Source organism: Rattus norvegicus, chromosome 16, assembly GCF_021556685.1.
Source record: "Rattus norvegicus strain SHRSP/BbbUtx chromosome 16, alternate assembly SHRSP_T2T, whole genome shotgun sequence".
In the NCBI taxonomy this organism is placed as follows: Eukaryota; Metazoa; Chordata; class Mammalia; order Rodentia; family Muridae; genus Rattus; species Rattus norvegicus.
The window spans coordinates 32,686,572-32,710,601 of NC_141549.1; the positions used below are offsets into that span (position 1 = coordinate 32,686,572).

Here is a 24,030-nt window from a genome sequence, read left to right on the forward strand (position 1 = left end):
AACCATTCTGGAAATCTGTCTGTAAGTTCCTCAGAAAATTGTACATTGCACTATCTGAGGACCCAGCTATACCACTCTTTGGCATATACCCAAAAGATGCTCCCCCAAATAACAAAGACACATGCTCCACTATGTTCATAGCAGCCTTATTTGTAATAGCCAGAAGCTGGAAAGCACCCAGATGCCTTTCAACAGAGGAATGGATACAGAAAATGTGGTACATCTACACAATGGAATGCTACTCAGCTTTCAAAAACAATGACTTTATGAAATTAATAGGCAAATGGATGGAACTGGAAAGTATCATCCTGAGTGAAGTCACCCCATCACAGAAAAACATACCTGGTATGCACTCACTGATAAGTGGACATTAGCCCAAATCCTCGAATTACCCTAGATGCACAGAACATGTGAAACTCAAGAAGGATGACCAAAATGTGAATGCTTCATTCCTTCTTTAAAAGGGGAACAAGGATACCCTAGGGAGGGAATAGGGAGGCAAAGTTTAGAACTGAGACTGAAGGAACGCCCATTCAGAGCCTGCCCCACATGTGGCCCATAAATATACAGTCACCAAACTAGATAAGATGGATGAAGCAAAGTAGTGTTGGCTGACAGGAACTGGATGTAGATCTCTCCTGAGAGACACAGCCAGAATATGACAAATACATAGGCAAATGCCAGCAGCAAGCCTCTGGACTGAGAATGGGACCACCGTTGAAGGAATCAGAGAAAGGACTGAAAGAGCTTGAAGGGGCTCGAGACCCAATATGAACAACAACGCCAACCAACCAGAGCTTCCAGGGACTAAGCCACTACCCAAAGACTATACATGGACGGACCCGGGGCTTCAAGTGCATGTATAGCAATGAAAAGCCTAGTAAGGGCACCAGTGGAAGGAAAGCCCTTGGCCCTGCCAAGACTGAACCCCCAGTGAACGGGATTGTTGTGGGGAGGGTTGTAATGGGTGGAGGTTGGGGAGGTGAACAGCCAAATAGAAGGGGAAGGGGAAGGGTTAGGGAGATGTTTGCCTGGAAACTGGGAAAGGGAATAACAATTGAAATGTAAATAAGAAATATGCAATGTAATAAAGATGGGGAAAAAAGTAATGTATTTTTAAAGTATAGCAGAGAAATTAAATGTGTTCTGTTGAGGTTAACTTTTTCATGGTATAAGCTTCTTATCCTGGCAAAAAATGGGTCATAGCAATAAAAGTATGCTGTAAATTCAACATGAAAAAAAAAAAGAAAGTCATAGTTGAGCACTTAAAAACATAAATATTTAACCATGCACACAATCAAAGTTAATATGTAACTGTTAAAATTTTCTTCATATAAATTAATCATTTATCTACCTATCATCTGTTATTTCTTTAAACAATTTTGGCCAAAACATTTTTATATACTGTATTTTTACATAGTAGATACAATGTAAAACATATTTTTTCAATAAATTAAATAAATTTAAGGAGCTTGTTTTTTTGCTTGCTTGCTTTGTTTTGTTTATGAGTACACTGCAGCTGTCTCCAGACACCACAGAAGAAGCATTGGACCCCATTACAGATGGTTGTGAGCCACCAGGTGGATGCTGGGAATTGAACTCAGGACCTCTGAAAGAGCAGTTGGTGATAATGTAAGGAGTTTTAAAGAGAGCTTTTTCACATATTCAATATGAAATAAATATTGGAAGTCAATCGTTTAAGTATTGGGGGATACTTTCAATGTATTTATGTATCAGAAAAGCTATCTTTTATTTAAGTACCAAGTGAAGTATTTTGAAATAGTTATGATTATTTTCAGTTCAAATTAATGAATATGTCATAACTCTACTATGCCTAGACAATTTGAGTGATACTTCCTATAAAAATATGACCAGAGTTTAACAATTGGAATAAAAGGCCATTTGTCTTCCTGTACCCTACCTCAATAAAGTATCTCTCTATTCAGAGTGGTTTAATTCAGAGGTTTTACTGCACCTCGCTTATAGAGGTATGCAGATTGCAACAATTGTTGAAACTTTATAAAGCATAATTATTCAGATAAAGTACTGGAACATTATCTGTTCAAAGGCAGCTTTGTATAATACAATTAAAACAATATAATCTCTAGTAATTCCAATTGACAACAATGCTTAACCCACTTCTATAACTACACACCCAAGCTTTTGGAGATATTTAAACAAATACCTCTATCAAGCATTAACAGAAATTGGTAATCATTTATAACAGGTCAAATAAAACTGTTCTTTAGTAAGATTTAGTTTCCAAGTGTTTACCTGTGTGTGAGCCTCCGGTGACTGATGCACAGTGCAGTCTGAGCATCTTGAGTAATGCAGACTTTGTGGCGGCTGCATTTCGTCTTTAAGCATGGGTCCTTAGCAGGATCTAAAGCTACAGAGAAGAATGGAAAAATGAAGAGAGATAATTTTTATGATTCTGATAAGGGAGATACTAAATCTCTTCAAACATAATTAGACTAAAAAATTTGCTCCATTTTGTGGTATTTTTTTAACTTGGACAATTTTATGCATGTAAATAATATATTTTGATCATATCCATGCACACCACCTCTGTTTGTCTTATTCCTGATAAGCATGATCATTGAATTTTAGTGTATTTGTCTACGAGCCTTGCTGATATTTTTATTCTACCTACAGTTGTGTCTATTTTTAACCATGCAACTCAGACAGGATCACAGCTTAGTTCTTTCTCACATATTCTACTCAGGAGTTAAAATTCATAAGGTGCTATGTTTGGAAAGTATATCAGAAGGTTAGTCCCAAACCACTACTCTAACATGAAAGGAAATAAAAAGTAGTTAATTCTGGAGTCATTTTGAGTGACCATAGCCTAAGAACATAGAAAGTGTTATCTCAATACCAAGTTTTAACGTGAAAGTGGCTTCATAAAGTTTTATAGTTTCATGCAACAAGTAAAATCAGAAAAAAAAGCCAAGTTTAAGAAATTGTTTACATCTGAGAGGTGGTGAAATCAGGAAGCAGGTAGTTTTTTCCACAGGTTTAAAATGTTATCGCATTACTTTCCTAGCTTTTGAATTGGTGAAAGCTAGTGGATGGCAAGACTTAATAGATTCAAAAGCTTTTAAAAAAATCTATTCACCAAAGGATGCTATTTCTGACACAGAGGTGGTCATGGAATGGGTATTCAGCAGACTGACAAGCCATTAGGCTTTGGTCTGAAACCTTTCAACCTTGCCTAATTGGTATAGATTTAAATCTTTGCAGACACAGATCCTTTCCAGGAATTCCTGTTGACAAGTAAAGCACAAATGGAAAGATTAAAACTGGTCTTCAGTTTAGTAAAGACAGAAATAAGACATGTTGCCATACTACCATAAATATTATATGGACAGCGACTTTGTTTACATTACATAGATGCTGACTGCTATAGTGAAAGCATATAGATCTGTATAGGTAAAGATGTCAGCAGCACTGGTAATTCATTGGATATTAAATAAAGTCTTCACTATGGGCTTTAACATGATCTGTACAAAGTCAGCTTTGTATAATACATAATGTATTATACAGCTGTATATAAGCCCTAGGAATTCCAATGGACAATGCTTAACCCATTTCCATCATGACTATACTACCCAAGGTTCTGGAGCCATTTAACAAATACCTTTATCAAGTATCAAGAGATAAAGTAATTGTTATATCATGTCGAATAAAGCTCGTCTATTAATGGGTATGGTCCGAGGGCATCATAGAAATACTTATATGCTCCATTTTCCCCTACACCTTCCTTCTGTACACCATTGCACGTAATGACTTAAGGTTGTTAATAAGTGATTTCCAACACGAATATATGATGTACTGATTTTTCAGACAAAAATTTTATTAAAACATGTATACATAAATATATGTACACTTCTTCATACTTAAAGTTTATAATCAATATTGTGCAGTGTTTTTTTACAAAGGGTTAATGTATCAACAATTTAAGCTACTAAATATCTATTTATTGCCTTCTAATTAGAATAATATTAGTCATTTGTCTTAGCATTTCATATTCAATGAACAAACATGGGTGTGATAGTTTGGGACTGAATTAGTTCATGTTGTATAATGTTTTAGATGTTTAAAATTATAAGCACAAATTACTACTTTATGCTTTTCTATCACTAAATAGTATTTTAGCTCAGGGATATGCCACAATTTATCTGTATACTCACTAATAGATAATCATATTAATAGACTTCAACTTTGCCTTTTGTTTATACTCTGTTTGTTACCTCCCAGCTTCATGGAATTATTGATGGCTATGATTCGTAATATTGTTTTTGGATGTGTTGTTAGGAGAGGACAGAGTATGAGTTTTTATAAATAATGTGTGACATCAATTATATAATTTGATTGGAAGTCAAAATTAAGAGAAGTAAATTATTAAAGGTTGTAAACTATAAATTTTATCCCATGAAAACACATAGAGCCCAAGTAATTAATGAATATTTAGAATACACAAAATTGTTTGTATTGCCCCAAGACTACCCACTTAATATAATATATGCATTGGTATTAAACTTTTTCATTTTAATATGAGGATAAACTCAAATTGACATATAGTGCCCAACTGAAATTTGACTTCATGAAGTCATTAAATATTAAATATATTTAGATAATCACATCAAGCAAACAATGTTTTAATAATCAATAGATTCACAGATATATGCTTATAACTTATATTTACAAAAATATGAGCATAACAAAATTTTTTTGCAAATTTTAATTTAAGATTAAAATAAAAAGTTTTCTAATGTAATATTATACTGTTCTGGCAATGAATTATTAAGTCATAGATGGATTATGTTTTAATTAAATGGTCAATAGTTAAAATATGCAATATTTATTTGCTCAGAATTAGAAAACAGACTATATAATAAGTCAACTCTTTAGATTTTTTTTCATTTTTCTCCTTGATTCTATAAGATTTCAATCAATTTATATTAAACAAAAATATGTAAATATAATTTTTTCTGCAATACTTTTTCCGTGTTTAAGTGTTTGTATTGTTTCATTTTTGTTTGTTTGTTTTCTTTGTTTGATTTCTAAAGAGAGTGCAGGGACAAAGACTGAAGGAAGAGTCTGCCCCACCTAGTGATACATCCTAGCTGCAGTCACCAAACCCAGACCCTATAGGACTAGACCACCACATAAAGAGTATACATAGGGTTGGGGTTTTACCTCAGTGGTAGAGCACTTGCCTAGCAAGCACAAGGCCCTGGGTTCGGTTCCCAGCTCAAAAAAAAAAATAGAAAAAAAAAATCTACACTATAATATTTGGGGTTGGGGATTTAGCTCAGTGGTAGAGCCCTTGCCTAGGAAGCGCAAGGCCCTGGGTTCGGTCCCCAGCTCCGGGGGGAAAAAAAAGAATATACATAGAGGGACCCATGGCTCCAGCTGCTTATGTAGCACAGGATGGCTTTTCCTGACATCTATGGGAGGCGAGGCCCTAGGTCCTGTGAAGACTCAATGCAGCAGCTTAGGGGAATGCTGGAGTGGTAGTTGCAGAATTGGGTGCGTGGGTAGGTGGGTAGGGTAGCTCCCTCATAGAAGGAGGGAGGAGGGGATAGATGGAGGGGGAAAGTGGAAAGGGGATAACATTTGAAATGTTAAAAAAAAAGGATAAAAGAGAGAGTGAGGCATGAAGTTCGATCAGCTGGAAGGATCCGGGAGGAGATTAGGAAGGGGAAACCATGATGAAAATATACTGTATGAAGCTCTTCTCAATAACAAACCCACAATAGCTCACACCTCAGTTGTAATTCCTTACTATTGAGAACTCAGTAAATTAAAGTTGGCTGCAGTTCTTGCATGGTAAAGAATAATTTATGCCTGCTTTTCATTATTTGTCTATAGGAAATTAGGATTTAGTTGATCTTTAAAACTAGAACAAGTATCCTCTGAATCTCCTAGTAGAATCTGATATTTGATGTATCCCACTAAAGCAAAAAAAGCTTGAAGACATCTTTATTTTACTGTACTCCAATTGCTCCATGGTGAATTTTCTTCTTCAGGGGCATTTTTCTGGAACAGACCGTTTATGTAAATACTTGTCATGGTAGCAGAACTGTAATCCTCATACATTCTTGGTTCTTGATAAGTCAACACTTCATTTTTTATTATATTTTACCACAGCATGTTTATGCCCCAGGAGTGCATGGTTATTTGTTTACTGTTGCATTCCACACAGATTCCTTCCCATGCAGATGCAGTTAATGGCTAGTTCTATGCTAGTCACTTGAATTTCAAGTACATTCTGCAGGGACAGATCATTCTTCTAGGAGCAGTCAATGTCTGGCCTGCCTTTGCAATGTAGCGTATATGATTTTACTTCTCAGAGAATAAAGATTCAATAAGGATCAAGGAAATTTTAACACCATAACTTCTGCTCCCATTCATGTATGACTTACAGAGAACACTCAATATTATTTAAACAATTGGTAAGCTTTTAATGTAATCCATATAAAAAACTATAAACAGCAGCCTGCCTCAGGGGTTAGTTATAACAAAGAGACATGTGCCAGGAAAATCTATACTACCCATCACTCGCATTTTGAAGATTCCCTTTTAAATAGTGTAACATGATTAGATTTGTATAATTAGACTATAGGGCTAAAATTAAAAGGCTAACTTTATTCTACTCATATATTACATCTTGACCACAATTTCCCCTCCTTTCCTCTTCTTAGATTGTCTCTTCCACTTAACTTCTCCCTCAAATACCTACCCACTTTCTGCCCCCATCAGAAAAGAACATGTCTCACAGGGACATTAACTAAACACAGCATATCTGGCTACAATAAGATCAGACATACAATATCAGGCTGGACAAGCCAACCCTTTAGAAGGAAAAGGGTTCCCAAAGTAGGCAAAAGAGTCAGAAACAGCCTCCATTCCCACTGTTAGGAGTCCCACAAAACTCAGTCATAGCATATGTGTAGAGGACCTAGGTCAGACTCCTACAGAAAGCTAACATTAAAAAATATGTTTACATAAAACATATCTAGCTCATAAATGTTTTTTTATTCTCTATGGCTCTCTTCTTCATTAATATGCTAATGGTAATGCTTATTGGCATTAGAAAATATCTAATGGCTATAGTACAAGCCAGCATAGAAATAGAAAATTAATAACTGCTTTATGATTTCTGAAGGTCTCTTGAGGGACTGGGGCAATGGATCAGAGGAGTGGATCAAATTGTTTATACAAATGAAGACTTGGGTTTGGTTCGACAACTACATAAAAAAAAGGGGGGGGCATGGTTGTGCTTGCTATTAACAGCATTGCCAGAGACATTCAGACCTGACAGACTCAATCTCACTGGTTCTCAGTCCATCCAAAATAAACAAAAACTTCAAGTTCAGTGAGAGACTAAATATAAAAGGAATAAGGAAGAGAAAATATAAGAAGATACACAATAAACTCCGCTGGATTCTGCAAGCTTGTAAACAGGAGCATACATGTTTATACTTAAGTGCGTGAGCTGTACACACACACACACACACACACACACACATACACACATGGGGGGAGGGGAGGGAGAAGAGAGAGAGCATATCTACATATAAGTACTTTTAAAAAAGTGGAATCAGAGAAAGAACTGGGAGAGCTTGAAGGGGCTCGAGACCCCATATGAACAACAATGCCAAGCAACCAGAGCTTCCAGGGACTAAGCCACTAACTAAAGACTATACATGGAATGACCCTGGACTCTGACCCCATAGGTAGCAATGAATATCCTAGTAAGAGCACCAGTGGAAGGGGAAGCCCTGGGTCCTGCTAAGACTGAACCCCCAGTGAACTAGACTGGTGGGGGGAGGGCGGCAGTGGGGGGAGGGTTGGGAGGGGAACACCCATAAGGAAGGGGAGGGGGGAGGGGGATGTTTGCCCGGATACCGGGAAAGGGAATAACACTCGAAATGTATATAAGAAATACTCAAGTTAATAAAAAAAAAAGTTTCCTACAAAAAAAAATAAAGTTTTGGTAAACATATGTTAAAAGGGAAAAAGAAAAGGGAGAAGCCTGTTGTTATTCTATTTGGGTTAATGAATATTCCTTAGTTTGTAGAGTTGAGACACATTCAGTAAGGAGAAATTTTAACAACTGAGCTATATTTCCTTTGGAAACTTAACAATCACAATAGAAATTGCAAATTCAATACCATGGCAATTTCTTTACCTTAAAAAAGTGTTAAAATAACCCAATTTAAAGGTTTAAAAATGAACATTTTTAAATGTCTGAGTTTTTTAAGTATAATAGATCATAAACACCTTCATGAAGACTATCATCTCAAAATAGTTTTTTATCTGTAATTTCTGGGATATGTATATATACATACAATGATCTTTAATGATTTTTTAAGCACTGGAAAATTAAGTAGATTAAGGACATTAAGTAATAATAGAATTTCTTTTTAGCATCAAATTATGTTAATAAATTCAAAATTTGTAGAAATCACTAAAAATGTAAGATGTTTACACAAAGCATATCTAGCCTATTGATTTTTTTCTCTTTAGTTTTCTCCCCCTGTAAGTGACTTTAGACAGGATAAAATAGCATACATTATGCAAGTATTAAATAATATAAAAGTGTAAACTATCATAAAAGTATATAGTATAGACTTTGAGTACTTTATTCTTTGTTTTGAGAATATGTAATATAATTATATAACTTTATGATTTTTTTTTTTATTAACTTGAGTATTTCTTATATACATTTCGAGTGTTATTCCCTTTCCCGGTTTCCGGGCAAACATCCCCCTCCCCCCTCCCCTTCCTTATGGGTGTTCCCCTCCCAACCCTCCCCTCATTGCCGCCCTCCCCCCATAGACTAGTTCACTGTGGGTTCAGTCTTAGCAGGACCCAGGGCTTCCCCTTCCACTGGTGCTCTTACTAGGATATTCATTGCTACCTATGGGGTCAGAGTCCAGGGTCAGTCCATGTATAGTCTTTAGGTAGTGGCTTAGTCCCTGGAAGCTCTGGTTGCTTGGCATTGTTGTACTTTTGGGGTCTCGAGCCCCTTCAAGCTCTTCCAGTTCTTTCTCTGATTCCTTCAATAGGGGACCTATTCTCAGTTCAGTGGTTTGCTGCTGGCATTCGCCTCTATATTTGCTGTATTCTGGCTGTGTCTCTCAGGAGCGATCTACATCCGGCTCCTGTCGGTCTGCACTTCTTTGCTTCATCCATCTTGTCTAATTGGGTGGCTGTATATGTATGGGCCACATGTGGGGCAGGCTCTGAATGGGTGTTCCTTCAGTCTCTGTTTTAATCTTTGCCTCTCCCTTCCCTGCCAAGGGTATTCTTTTTCCTCGTTTAAAGAAGGAGTGAAGCATTCACATTTTGATCATCCGTCTTGAGTTTCGTTTGTTCTAGGGATCTAGGGTAATTCAAGCATTTGGGCTAATAGCCACTTATCAATGAGTGCATACCATGTATGTCTTTCTGTGCTTGGGTTAGCTCACTCAGGATGATATTTTCCAGTTCCAACCATTTGCCTACGAATTTCATAAACTCGTTGTTTTTGATAGCTGAGTAATATTCCATTGTGTAGATGTACCACATTTTCTGTATCCATTCCTCTGTTGAAGGGCATCTGGGTTCTTTCCAGCTTCTGGCTATTATAAATAAGGCTGCGATGAACATAGTGGAGCACGTGTCTCTTTTATATGTTGAGGCATCTTTTGGGTATATGCCCAAGAGAGGTATAGCTGGATCATCAGGCAGTTCAATGTCCAATTTTCTGAGGAACCTCCAGACTGATTTCCAGAATGGTTTTACCAGTCTGCAATCCCACCAACAATGGAGGAGTGTTCCTCTTTCTCCACATCCTCGCCAGCATCTGCTGTCACCTGAGTTTTTGATCTTAGCCAATCGCACTGGTGTGAGGTGAAATCTCAGGGTTGTTTTGATTTGCATTTCCCTTATGACTAAAGATGTTGAACATTTCTTTAGGTGTTTCTCAGCCATTCGGCATTCCTCAGCTGTGAATTCTTTGTTTAGCTCTGAACCCCATTTTTTAATAGGGTTATTTGTCTCCCTGCGGTCTAACTTCTTGAGTTCTTTGTATATTTTGGAAATAAGGCCTCTATCTGTTGTAGGATTGGTAAAGATCTTTTCCCAATCTGTTGGTTGCCGTTTTGTCCTAACCACAGTGTCCTTTGCCTTACAGAAGCTTTGCAGTTTTATGAGATCCCATTTGTCGATTCTTGATCTTAGAGCATAAGCCATTGGTGTTTTGTTCAGGAAATTTTTTCCAGTGCCCATGTGTTCCAGATGCTTCCCTAGTTTTTCTTCTATTAGTTTGAGTGTGTCTGGTTTGATGTGGAGGTCCTTGATCCACTTGGACTTATGATATTTTATTTGTTTGTTTTATACTTACTCATTTTGCATAACTTCTAAAAATTTATTTTGGGCATATTCACTAAACTTTTCCCAAAATTCCACAGACCCACCAACTAATACAAAATTATGGTATCGATAAATTGAAATTATCATAAATGAATAATAATAATAAAACAAAAACAAATTTATGTTTTACACAATTTTTTACCTAAAGATATAAAATGCATCAGTATCAAAATAAGATACACATAAAATATTAAGATAGAAATTTCACTATTCTAAGAAAATTTAAGATTCAGTTAGCATATTAATAAATAACAGTGGTCTTCATAATGCAGCATTGACTTGGAAAAAATATTAAAAATAAACTCAGTTTCAACACATGTGAAAATGAAACCAATATAGTTAAAAGAATTCCATTGAGAGCAACCAAATACTGTGGGCAAACCTGGCAGTTGGTAGCAATTGATGGCTATAAACACTATAATTCTATCATTATTATAGAAATGAAAAAAAAACAATAACTCAAAAGGAAATGCAGATGTAGGGAAATTGCCATTTTTAGAATAGTGAGGAAATTTGTAACAGAAAATATATCGCCAAGGAATTTTTTTCCTATGTTCATGTGTGGAATAAATTTCAAACATTTCAATTGATAATAAGCAGTGCAAGTGAACACAGGAAAGAGTGAGAAGCAAGGAGGAATGGTAGATGAACACACTTGATACCATTTTACTAGCTATGTGTGTAAACAGAAAAATAGAAATGATTACCTGTTAGTTATTGATTAATCTGTAATACATGAAAATTAAGTATAACACAAGTAAAACAGTGAAGAACAGGGTATATAATGTCCTACTCCAGATGAGCTCAAAGAGGTACTCACTGTGGCTACTGTAGTCTATAAAATTAATCACTGAAAGAAGAGGAATCTTAACCTTTAACCTCTTTAAAATTGCTAAACAAAATATAATTCATCAGTAGAACTGAAGAGACATTCAGGTCAAGAGAGAAACAGTGAAACATGGAAATCACATATGCAAACTTATAAGCTCATTTTGATAATATTCTATTGTATAAGGAAGTTCCTAGGAAACTTAAAAACTTACCAGATGCTTGAATAGCAGATGTACAAGTGAGGAGCGTAAAATAAAGAGCCTCTGCTTGATACTCAATTCAAATTTTGACAACCAACTTTGAGGTATTACATGTTGGAATATAGTCACAAGTCTTTGGAGTGACTTTCTTAGTTTCAAAACCTAATACATCTTCAGTCATATAAACCTCATCTTCACTCATTTTGACTTAAAACCGAACATAGAAGTCTGCTGTGGCGATCAGATGAAAGCCTGAGTAGATATGAGTTGCTGACATGAACGCAGACATCTCTAGGATCTCATTGGCTCATATCCACAGGAATGGTGAGCCTTCCCCAGGTCAGGCCCAGGGAATAGGAAGACTTTCTCCTGACTTTAGCACGGATATTCACACTGTGTGCAAAAAGGATCACACACACCTTCCTTCAATTGCATTGTATGAATACAACCTGAGGCTGCTTCTTGAAGAGATGTGCTACTGTAATTTAGTTCTTCCTTAAGCTGTATGAAATAAATACGCAATGCTCCTGGGCTACTAGTCAATACAGAAATGAGGTCCAACCAAGTCCAGCTTTTTTCTATGAGTGTCTGTCATTTTTTTAATCCCTGTGGCCCCTGTCACATTAATTCCAAAGTCATGTAGGTCAGGTCAATGAATACTATTAACCAGTTCTGCATCACTTGAAGAGAAATATCAATAAAAAATAAAAACATTATCATTTAAATAATGTTTTATCTGATAAAATTGAAGATTTATAATTGACTATTGCATTGGTAAAGAAAACTCCATACACTATTATAACCAGAAATTAATTTTGTTATTCTATTTGAATTGAGGATTGATGGAGATGTTAATGTAGGATTGTATTTAATTATCCATTCTTCTTTATTTATATATCACATAATTTTCCAAAAATGCAATATGACAAATACTAATAGAATTGCTTTTATAAAATAGATTCCTACCAGAAAAACTCATTATGAGTGGAAATCTATTTTCATTGGTCTACATACTACTCTATTATTCAATATAGCAAATAATAATGTATTTTTATTATAAGCCTTTAGATGTATTTGCATAGTTGGAATTGAATATGTCAGTTGTGTGTGATTACTAAAATACTGCTTCTAAGAGAAGCATCATGAAAAATTCGACCTAATACAACAATTCTAGAGGTGGCTGAGTAGAATTAAGTTTACTTCTCATTTCAGAGCTTAGTATTTCTACCCATACATCAAGATATTTAGCTGTCTACTCTACAGTATAAAATGACAGATTATAACCTCTTTGCAGTTTAATTAACGTTAGAGGCAGTACCTTGAAACATAACAATTTATTTCATTAAGAAAATATGTTTATTTCACAATTCATGAATGTGTGATAAGTGCCTAGGCTATTCGCAGACATGTAGAAAGTACTATATTTAGCTACCAAGATTTATGACATCATTGGTAGCTGTTAAGTTCCTACTCCATCTATTAAATTAGGCCATGCAACGGTTCCAGCTACCTACGATAGGACCTCTAGTCAAGTTTGATTAATATTCTGCCTTCCTCAGACTTCACTTCCATGAAAGAAAATCCTTTGGCTCTGAACTTACCACTTTCTTAAATAAAACTGCTTATTGAAGATGTGGATTTGGTTCATGATTTTTTTGCTTCCTTACAATGAAAAACCAATAAATTTCATAGGAAGAAAATTAGTTGTGTAATCAGAGTTCATCAAATACTGCTAATATTAGATAGTATACACACACACACACACACACACACACACACACACACACACACACCCCTCATGAATAAAAACATGACTATGGTATATGATAGCAGTAGACCAAAGTGTTTTTATCTGGATGCAAGCATTCTTATTAAATCTTCGTATAATAAAATTTATAGTTATATAGTCAAAAATAATTGCATCATCATTTTATAAAAGTGGTATCTCAGTTAGAAGGCACACTCCTTTGTTTCAAGGAATAGTTTTAGAATCTTTTATAACATATGAATATTAATAACTTTCTTTCATCCACTCTTCAGTGAAGCAGAATACTCAGCCAAACATATGACTATTGCCCCATGAAGTTTCTTGAGTACAGGCTGGTAGGTAATCCTGCCCATGTGGTCCCTAACCTACTTTTTTCTAATTCCACATATGTCAGCCGTAAATTACTTCCCACCCACAATTCTTTTAGGTAACTACTATAACCATTATGCCTCAAGTCTTTGCCTGCCATGGCTTTCCTCATGTGATACAACAGCCCTGATCTGTGTAAGTGACTTAGCCTCTACCCTGCCTCCTTGTCTATTCCTCCTCAAGTCATACCCTATAAAACCTAATTACTTCATGACCCTGAATTCCTTATGCGACCTCTCCTGCTCATACACCTTGGTTCAGCAGAATTGGTTCATCTCTTTTCTCCTCTAAGCCAATGATTCTGCACTCCTATGTTAGGATCGCACACTGGTAATGTAGCAAGACATTTCAAGAGATTAAACCGGTTAAATCCGCACGCCCACCTTCAGTCATAGAAACACAAACAGTAAGATAATCCAAGCAACACTCCCTAAAGAATTCCAGTTTTATAGTTATATTATCTAAAAAAAAATGAAATTCAAGACATACAACTCAAGACAACAATTCTCAAACTACTTAAATTCAGAACATTAGAATAGGATACAAGTAAACACATAAAAAAATAGAGAGAATAGCAATAAATTATTGAAGTACAAGAAAACACAAAATATGAATAAAAGGATTAGTACAACTCAGGGTAGCATAATAGATTTCAATGAAGAAAAAGTCATACCAAAGAAAACCCAAAAACTGTATTGAACTGTCAGTGAGGGTCAGTGAGGCTAAAAAAATGGCAATAAAAAAACCTCATAAGCAGAATGGGTCTCCTAGGAGACATACTGTTAGGGGTGGAAGAAAACATAGAGGACCTAGATTAATCAATCACAGAAATAGTATTATGTAAAAAATTAAAAAATAATTCAAAAATTAAAGACAAATAGAAGTTAAGTTATGCTCTAGGATGTGGTGGTCCACTGCCTTAATCCCAACAACTGGTAGGCAGATCCAGGTAAACAGTGACTTTAAGCCCAGCCTGTTCTACAAAGCAAGTTCCAGGAGAGCCAGGGTTGTTACATAGAGAAACAAGTCGCTCACAAAATCAAACCAAACAAACAGCAAAACAAAGAATTAATTATAAAACCTGCATAATGATAACAGCAATCAACTTGGCCATGTAGATGGGAGGAATTTCACAAAGCACCACCCTATAAGTAGCCAGAGGAAATCAATGTCTGTTAAAAGAGGGAAAAATCTTTTCCCTTTTAAGAAGGAGTGGGAGAATCAGCATTTTTGTCATCCTTCTTCTTGAGCTTCCTGTGGTCTGTGGATTGCATCCTCTAATTCCCCCCAAGGGGGTCCTGTTCTCAGTTCAGTGATTTGCTGCTAGCATTGACCTCTGTATTGCACATGCTCTGGATGTGTCTCTCAGGAAAGATCTATATCCGATCCCTTTCAGCATTCACTTTTTAGCTTCATCAATCTTACCTAGTTTTGGTGACTCTATATACATATGGGCCACATGGGCCACATGTGGGGCAGGCTCTGAATGGCCTTTCCTTCAGTCGCTTCTCTAAACTTTGCTTCTATATCCCCTTCTATAGATATTTTCCCCCATTTAAGAAGGATTGAAAGAGCTGAAGGAGCTTGCAACCTCCATAAGAACAACAATGGCACCAAACCAGAGCTTCCAGGGACTAAACCACTACCAAAAACATATACATGGACTGACCCAGGACTCCAACTGCATATGTAGCAGAGAATAGACTTGTTGGAGACCAGTGGAAGGGGAGGCCCTTGGTCCTGCCAAGGTTGGGCCCCCAGTGCAGGGCAATGTCTGGGGGGCGGTAAGGGGAATGGACAGAGGAGTGGGGTATGTGTATATGTGTATGCATATTTAAAATCACAATTATAGAAGTCATGGATCTAAGTGGGAAGGAGGAAGGGATGAAAATGTGTGACCCTATTATTTATTTTTGAAATTCTCAAAAAATATAATTAAAAATAAATGTATTGATATTTTTGCAAGTTTTGTAACTGAAACAAGGAAAAACTTTGTGCCCAGCAATAATCTCTTCAAAGCTTCCATATTTTATAGTCGATAAAAAATAGTCTAGTGAAATACACAGGAATTTTGTGAAAGTATGCAATGTATGTATCCTATGGGTTTGGGTAAAACACCCTTACTTATCAAAGTAAAAATAAATGAATATTTTAAGTGCCCTGTACTCATTAAGATTATTCTGGAGCCTTTGCAGTTAGTGTTCAAAACTTGCGTATGCGCTCTGATAATAGTTGCATCTATAGAAACCCCAATAAAAATATTTGTCTTGTCTAAATGGATTTGTATTCTGTCATGTTGTCTAAAAGGCTGTCTCTGATAACATTCCTCTTGATGATGCCCCCCCTCAAGAGTTAAAGTCATAGCATGAAGCTCAATAAAGCACCATTCTTTAGAAGAAACATTTGGCCTCCAGGAGCCCAAAGTGAATCTTCTCCAGTTAACCGGAATGAGCTTTGGAAAATCCTTATCCCTGACCAGGATAACTATGCCTGGAGAAAAGGAGACCCTCTTGGATGCTTTCTAGTACTCTAATATTTAATAGAACAGGTCATTTGTTTATCACAACCACAATGCTTAAATCTGCAATTTAAGATAGGAGTCAGTAATTTGGATTTTTAAAAAGCAAAATAAAATGGAACTTTCTGAATGTTTCTGGCAAAGATGAATGGAGGGAGGTAAAAGTGAACACTGCAAAGAAGGAGCAGATGACTCAGCCTTTGTGAAACAAGTGAAGGCTTTAGCATCTTTACTTCTCTACAGACTAAGTCCCCTTCTCTCTCCTGCTGCCTTCAACAGGAATGCATAAGTTGTAAGCCATTCCTCCATTTTCGAGTCTGTAAAGACTATGGAAAATTCAGTATTCCTTCATAGTAAAAGAACAAAGAGACTAGTATTTCACATATTTTATAATTTGGGAATAACAGGAAAGTAACAGAGTATATGTTGAGGGAGAAAGTAGTACATTGGCCTATACAGTCTCTGTCAGCAAACCTAGCTCATCTTTTATGGGCTACATCTGCTTTATGGTATATGACTGGTGTATTTAATATCTATCATCTTAGAACTCTCACACTCTAAAGAGGCTATTAACAATAGCTACAGTTAAAATATGCAGGTGTTTTAGATTTTTTTGTTTTTTGTTTTGTTTTTTGTTTTGTTTGTTTTGTTTTGTTTAATTTTTTTGTGTTGCTGCCTCCGACTATTCTTTGTCGGTATGATTCTGTGCATTGCTATGAGAAAGTATCTCTCCGATGGTTTCAGTTTTTGCTAGATTCATTACCTGTTAAATCTAAAGAGTTAAAATGTTTCTCTATCAAAGTCCTTGGGTATTTTATCATTCAATTTTTGATTCTATAACTTTGTCAAAATCCTTTCTACAATCACTATTAAATTATCTCTTTCCTGAGAGTGATAACAGAAAACGCAAGAATTCGAGAGTGGGTTTGTACCTGTATGATCCTAGTCCAAGCATGCAAGATACTAAAGAAAGAGGAGGATCACTAAACACCTATCTGTCTGTTTGTTTGACTCTCTAACTATATAGACACATCCATATACATGTGTGTATGTCAGTGTATGTGTGTGATGTGACAGAGTTCATAAATATCATATTAGTACTGTTTCTAATGGTCAATGTAATTTCCAGGTTCATTTTATTTTCTTCCAGGTAACAAGAGTATAAAACATACAGAAGGGTCAGAATTAAATAATGTATGAAGTTCACATAAATTGAATAAATTTTGAATTTCTTCCAATAAGTTATATTAAATTATTCATGAAAGGCCTTGGGAGTACTTTGAAATGCAACAATTACCCTTTTGATTACAAATCTTGAAATATTTGGAATGTGAATATAAATAAAAAATATAAGCAAAAATGTTCCTTGAGAATTTGAAAGGCTCAATAGTCTCTTTCTCAAGTTTCTACTCTAAGGAATAATCCAGAGAATTTTAACCTAATCCTGAATTTGCTGGGGCCCCCTTTTATTCCTCTGCTTCTTACAGATAGAACTGTGTTTATCAGTCAACAGGAGAATATTAATCCATTCATTTCCAAGACTAAGGCCATGTGCCATAACAATATTCTACAGCTGAAGGAGTGGAAAACTGAAAGCTGAGAATGGATGACAATGATTAGTTAAAAAATGGCAGGAAGTCATAAATGGGAGGAAAAAGAGAAGACAATACATGGAAAGAGGGGAGGAGGAGGAATAAATATCACAAAGAACGTTTGGAAAGGCCATAGGAAATTATATTGCTTAATGTTTACTCAAAACTACATATTCGTGTATATATAGGGAACCTGAATGAGAATCCAGCCATTTTCAACTATATTCTAAATACTCTTCTTTACGTTCCCAAATAAATATATAAGTAAAGACTGCACCCTTCCCAAGAAGCTTCCTTTTGCAGTAGACAGAGATCATAACAGAAAGCAACATAGTTCAAAATATGGAATTCCACCTAATAACGGGTGTTCATTTTCAATTAAAATATATAGAAAACCCCTATGCCTAAAGCTCAGGAAACATTGCAGAAGATGGGATAAGGAAATTGTAAGAACCAGAAGACCTGGAATTCTTCTGTCTGATGTTTACTTAAAAATAAACAAATAAATGAGGTAAAATAGGGGTTGGGGATTTAGCTCAGTGGTAGAGCGCTTGCCTAGGAAGCGCAAGGCCCTGGGTTCGGTCGCCAGCTCTGAAGGAAAAAAAAAAGAACCGAAATGAGGTAAAATAATAATAAATTAATGAATGAAGTTTTGAGGTAGGGAGGAGAGTTTAGATCTGGAATAAATTCGGGGTGATTGCAATCAAAATATATTGCATTTAATTCTCAAAAAAATTGCTTTCTGCTGGGACAGACTGCTATCTAGACGGCTTCCTGGAAGAGGCTATATCCTGAGGCATACCAGAGGATCAGCTGCACTCAGAGAAATTAAGAACTCATCTGAAGTCACACAGCTGCTATTGAAAACCCAGTTGTTTTGGGAACCCACCATTCCCCCAAACACCTGCCCTCCAAATACCACTCCACTTCTACCTAGTCCTTTCTGCTGGGACAGACTGATAGACTGTCTGCTGTCCAGAATGCTATACCTGAGGCATAACACATGCACTCAGAACATTTGATACCACATCCTTAGGCATCCCAGAAGATCTGCTGTCCCCAGGGAATCTGACACCACTGGTGGAGACATCCAGGGAGATTCACTGAACCAAGGACATCAGAGCTTTAAGGCATCCCAGGGATACCACAGTCTGAAGACTTCCAGGGCGGGGGGGGGGTTCTGTGGCATGCAGGCAACTTCCCCAAAAGTCTGAGAGTGTCCCTGGAATTTGACTGCACAAAAGAAAGCAGAGACCACACTCTATAGCAACACCCAAGGCCCCTCATGGAGAACAGCTTCACATGGGACAACAGTGTCACTGCTCCTCTGAAGACCCAAGAGTCTGAAGGCCTCCCAGGAGATCTACTGCAGCCAGAGCAACAAATCATCAGTTTCTCTGACCCTCTGAAGACCCTCCACTTGGAAGGGCCTTAAAGAGCACTGCTGCAGCCAGAACCACAGGCCTACCAGGAGACCTAGAAATAGGGGAAAAAGAGGCAGACTCCAGACCAAGTCACATTGACCAGCAAACACAAGGGATAATCACATGGCAAAAGGCAAGCACAACACCAAAGCAACAGATGCCAATATACATGGGAATCATCAGAACCCAGTTCTCCCACCACAGAGAACCCTGAATACACCAATGCACCTGAAAATCAGGAAGCTGACCTAAAAATCCTATCTCATGAAGATAATAGAGTCCTTTAAGGAGGGTATAAATAACTCACTGAAGAAATATAGGAAAACACGGATAAACAGGTAGAAGGCCTCAAAGAGGAAACAAATCTATCCCTTAAAAAAATACAGGAAAACACAATCAAACAGGTAAAGGAATTGCATTAAGTGGTCCAAGATCTAAAAGTGGAAGTAAAAACAATAAATAAAACACAAATTGAGGCAAATCTGGAAATGAAAAACCTATGAAATTACAGGAATTACAGATGTCAGTATCACCAATAAAGTACAAGAATTAGAGAAAGAACCTTAGGAGTAGAAGATACTGTAGAAGAGATTGACACAACCATCAAAGAAAATTCAAAACATAAGAGTCTCCTAACCCAAAACATCCCAAATCTAAGAACAATTGGAGTAGAGGAGCATGGAGATTCTCAGCTCAAAGGACTTGAAAATGTCTTCAACAAAATCATAGAAGAAAACTTCCTCAAAGTAGAGAGATGGCCATAAAAGTACAAGTCGCCTATAGAACACCAAACCAATGGGACCAGAAAAGAAAATCCTATTTTGACATAATATTCAAAACACTAAATGCACGGAAGAAAGTATATTAAAAGCTGCAAGGGAAAAGGGCGAAGTATCATAAAAAGGCAGAACCATTAGAATTACATCAGACTTCTCAAGAAAATCTATGAAATCTAGAAGAGCCTGGTCAGAGGTCATGGACATACTAAGAGAACAGAAATGTCAGCCCAGGCTACTATAACCAGAAAAACTCTCAATCAACATAAATAGAGAAACTCAACTCAACTATAAAACGACATAAGCTAATAGAATGGATATGCAAACAAGATACAGCATTTTGCTGCATACACAAAACACACCTCAATAACAAAGACATGCACTATCTCTGAGTAAAAGGATGGAAAAAGGTCTTCTCAGAAAATGGTCCCAAGAAATAAGCCAGAGTTGCCATTCTAATATTGAATAAAATAGATAATTCAACCAAAAGTTATCAAGTGTGATAAGGAAGGACACTTCATATTCATCAAAGGGAAAATCTACCAAGAGAAATCCTCAATTCTGAAGATCTATGCCCCAAATTCAAGGGCACTCAGATGCATAAAAGAAACTTTACTAAAGCTCAAAACACACCTTGAACCTGACACAATAATATGGGGAGACATCAACACCCCACTCTTGTCAAAGCACAGGTCATTGAAACAGAAACTAAGCAGGGACACAGTGAAACTAATAGAGGTTATGAGCCAAACAGACTTAACAGGTATCTATAGAATATTTCAACCTAAAACAAAGAATATCTCTTCTTTTCAGCACCTCATGGTCCCTTTCTCCAAAATAGACCATATAATTAGTCACATAACAACACTCAAGAAAATAGAAATAACCCTATGCACCCTATCAGACTACCCATGGCCTAAAGCTGGTTCTCAATAACAGCAAAACAGAAAAACCCACATACATGTGGAAACTGAAGAATGCTTTACTCAATGATAATTGGTCAGAGATGAAATAAAGAAAGAAATTAAAAAATTCCTAGAAAAGCAATCCAACCCAGGAGGAGTAGAAGGAAGGAAATAATCACACTCAATATCCACCAAATAGAAACTAAGAGAACAATACAAAGAATCAGCAAAACAAAAGCTGGTTCTTTGAGAGAATTAACAAGATAGATAAACCCCTAGCAAATCTATCTAAAAGGTCCAGAGGAAATTACCCAAATTCAGAAAATCAGATATGAAAAGGTAGACGTAGCAACTGATATAGAGGAAGTTCAAAAAATCATCAGATCCTACTACAAAAGCTTATACTGAACAAAACTGGAAAATCTAGACGAAATGGATTGCTTTCTAGACTGATAACACATACCAAAGTAAAATCAAGTGCATGTAAGTGAATCTCTAAACAGAACCTTATTCTGTAAGAAAATAGAAATCGTTTTCCCAACCAAAAAATTGTCCAGGCTGAGATTTAGATCAGAATTCTACCAGACCTTCAAGAATAAAATACTTGAAAAACAAATCCAAGAATACATCAAAGCAATCATTTACTATGATCAAGTAGGCTTCATTCCAGGGATGGAAGGTTGGTTCAATATATGAAATCCATTAACATAATCTACTATATAAACAAAATTAAAGAAAAAAGATCACATGATCATCTAAGATGCAGAAAAAGCATTTGACAAAAATATAACACCTCTTCATGGTAAAAGTATTGGAGAGATCAAGAATTCAAGACCCATACCTAAACATAATAAAGGCAGTCTACTGCAAACCAAAAGCCAATATCAAATTAAATGGAGAGATACTTGAAGAAATCCCATTAAAATCAGGAACAAGAGAAGTATGTCAACTCTCCATATATCTATTCAATATAGTACTCGAAGACTTAGGTCGAACAATAAGACGCCAAAAAGAGATCAAGGGGATACAAATTGGCAAAGAAGAAATAAAGCTATTCCTCTTTGCAGATGATATGATAAACGACCCCAAAAATTCTACCAGAGAACTTCTCCAGCTGATAATCAACTTCGGCCTAGTGGATGGATATAAAATTAACTCAAATGAATCAGTAGCCTTCCTTTATACAAATGATAAAAGGCTAAGAAAGAATTTAGGGAAACATCTCCCACCACAATAGCCACAAATAACATACAATATCTTTGGGTAATGCTAACAAAACAAGTGAAAGATCTATATGAAAATAACTTCAAGTCTCTCAAGAAAAAAACCAAGAAAAATCTCAGAAAATAGAGAGATCTCGCCTGCTCATGGATTGGCAGAATTAACAGAAAAAAATGGCCATCCTACCAAAGGCAATCTACAGATTCAATACAATCCCCACCAAAATGCCAACACAATTCTTCAAAACATGGAAAAAAACAATTCTCGAATTCATCTAGAAAGGCAAAACAACCCAGAATAGTGAAAACAATAAAAGAAAGGCTTGAGGAATCACCATCATTGATCCCAAGCTCTACTACAGGGCAATAGTGATTAAAAACTGCATGGTACTGATACAGAGTCAGAGAGGTTGATCAACGGAATAAAATTGAAGACCCAGAAATAAAACCACACAGTTATGGACACTTTATATAGGAATAAAATCTGGGGTGTAAAAATGAATGAACAAATAAATAAATAAGAGAAATTCTCAAAGAAACAAAGATAGAAAATATAAGTTATTGTTTGATTTCAATACACATGGAGGCTCTGGTCAAGAGTTCAGTACAGCTACTATACCAGACGAAGGAAGAACTATGGATTATTTGATCCACTAGAATTGATGGAATTAAAAGATTTTTGTCTCACAAGAATACACACAAATAAAAGGTTTGGATATAGTTACTGATACCAAATACAATATATTAAATATTTTTTATGTTTTGGGGTTTTTTGAGACAGTGTCTCATATAGTGCAGGCTAATACTGAATCTAGCATGTGTAAAAAGGTGGACAATAGACTTTCCAATTAGATTTTACAAATGTTTTGAGTAGAATTCTTTTGTGTACCAAATTTTAATTACTTTTTGTATGTGAGCATTTGTAACTTCTAGGAAAAAGTACTTCTTTTTTGCTTTTGAGGTTTACTTTGCAGTTTTCTTACTTCTACATATGAGCTGAAAACACATTTGCACAATGTGATATTTATTGATGAGCTGAAAATGATTAGAGTAGACAGGTAGGGTTCATGCAGCATCTTCCACCCATGCATCACATGAGTTTCTCCTGAAATCTCAAGTCAAATTGTAGAGTTGCTAAACCTTTTCTTTAATGTTCATATAATAATTTCTTAGTTATTCTTGACATATTTTTTGAGACATCGTTCTTGAAGCAAGTGTTCACCTACACCCTCAGACAGAATAGATGAAGTTTCCTAATTACATAAGCCCATCACTCTCAATGTCTTCCCACCACTCTCCAAAAGTTGGATCTTTTTTTTCTTACATAATACTTGCAAGAGAAATTATGTTAAATTTTGTTCCATGCTTTGAGCCTTCTTTTCTCCAGTTTCTGGTTAATTTTTCAATGTTCTTATGTTTACCTAAACTCTATTGATGGTTTCATGTGTTTACTTCCTAGAAGATCATCACTCAGGTTTTGTGGAGGTAAGTACCTTCTTTAATTAATAATAAAAGTCTTATCTAGCTGTTTACGAATTTCCTTTGTAGGTATTCACTGCTCTACTGTAAAACTGCTATCTTGCAGTCATTATATGCTTTCAAAAGATATGGTTAAAGCAATAGTTAAATTTCAGTTACTATTTTATTCAGTGACAGGCAGTGTACATAAATTTATATGTGATTTGTTAAATTATGATTTGCCCTTCTTTACATATCAGTCTGGTCATCTGTTTTACTTGATGTCTGCTTTTAATCTCATTCCCTCTCTCATGTTTATGTAAATCATATGCATCACATGAAAAACTGAGGCACTGGCTCACAATTAGGGTAAAGTACTTTTTGATATGAACACTATGGAGCAAGAACAGTATTCGAGTACTACTCACAGCAACAGAATCTTCTGGTAGAAATTATCACTGTGAAGAATCTCCTAATTCCTGTTTTTCATTTTCATACTATGTTTCTTAGTTATGGTTTCTATTGCTGCAACAAAATTCTT

At 36.0% G+C, this 24,030-nt stretch overlaps 2 protein-coding genes across 6 annotated transcripts in view; one reads left to right on the forward strand and one right to left on the reverse strand.

The window, feature by feature from the left end:
• Erich1 (glutamate-rich 1) overlaps positions 1-24,030 on the forward strand; it is a gene marked incomplete at its 5' end in the record, with an annotated part of 52,793,804 nt that overhangs the window by 1,816,012 nt on the left and 50,953,762 nt on the right.
• The window catches only part of Spock3 (SPARC/osteonectin, cwcv and kazal like domains proteoglycan 3), a 426,710-nt gene that overhangs the window by 228,080 nt on the left and 174,600 nt on the right, over positions 1-24,030 (reverse strand). For all 6 annotated transcript variants that reach the window (XM_087588306.1, XM_087588307.1, XM_087588309.1 and 3 more), the window contains 1 exon segment: positions 2,275-2,389. In XM_087588306.1, coding sequence (XP_087444432.1) covers positions 2,275-2,389 — 115 coding nt within the window.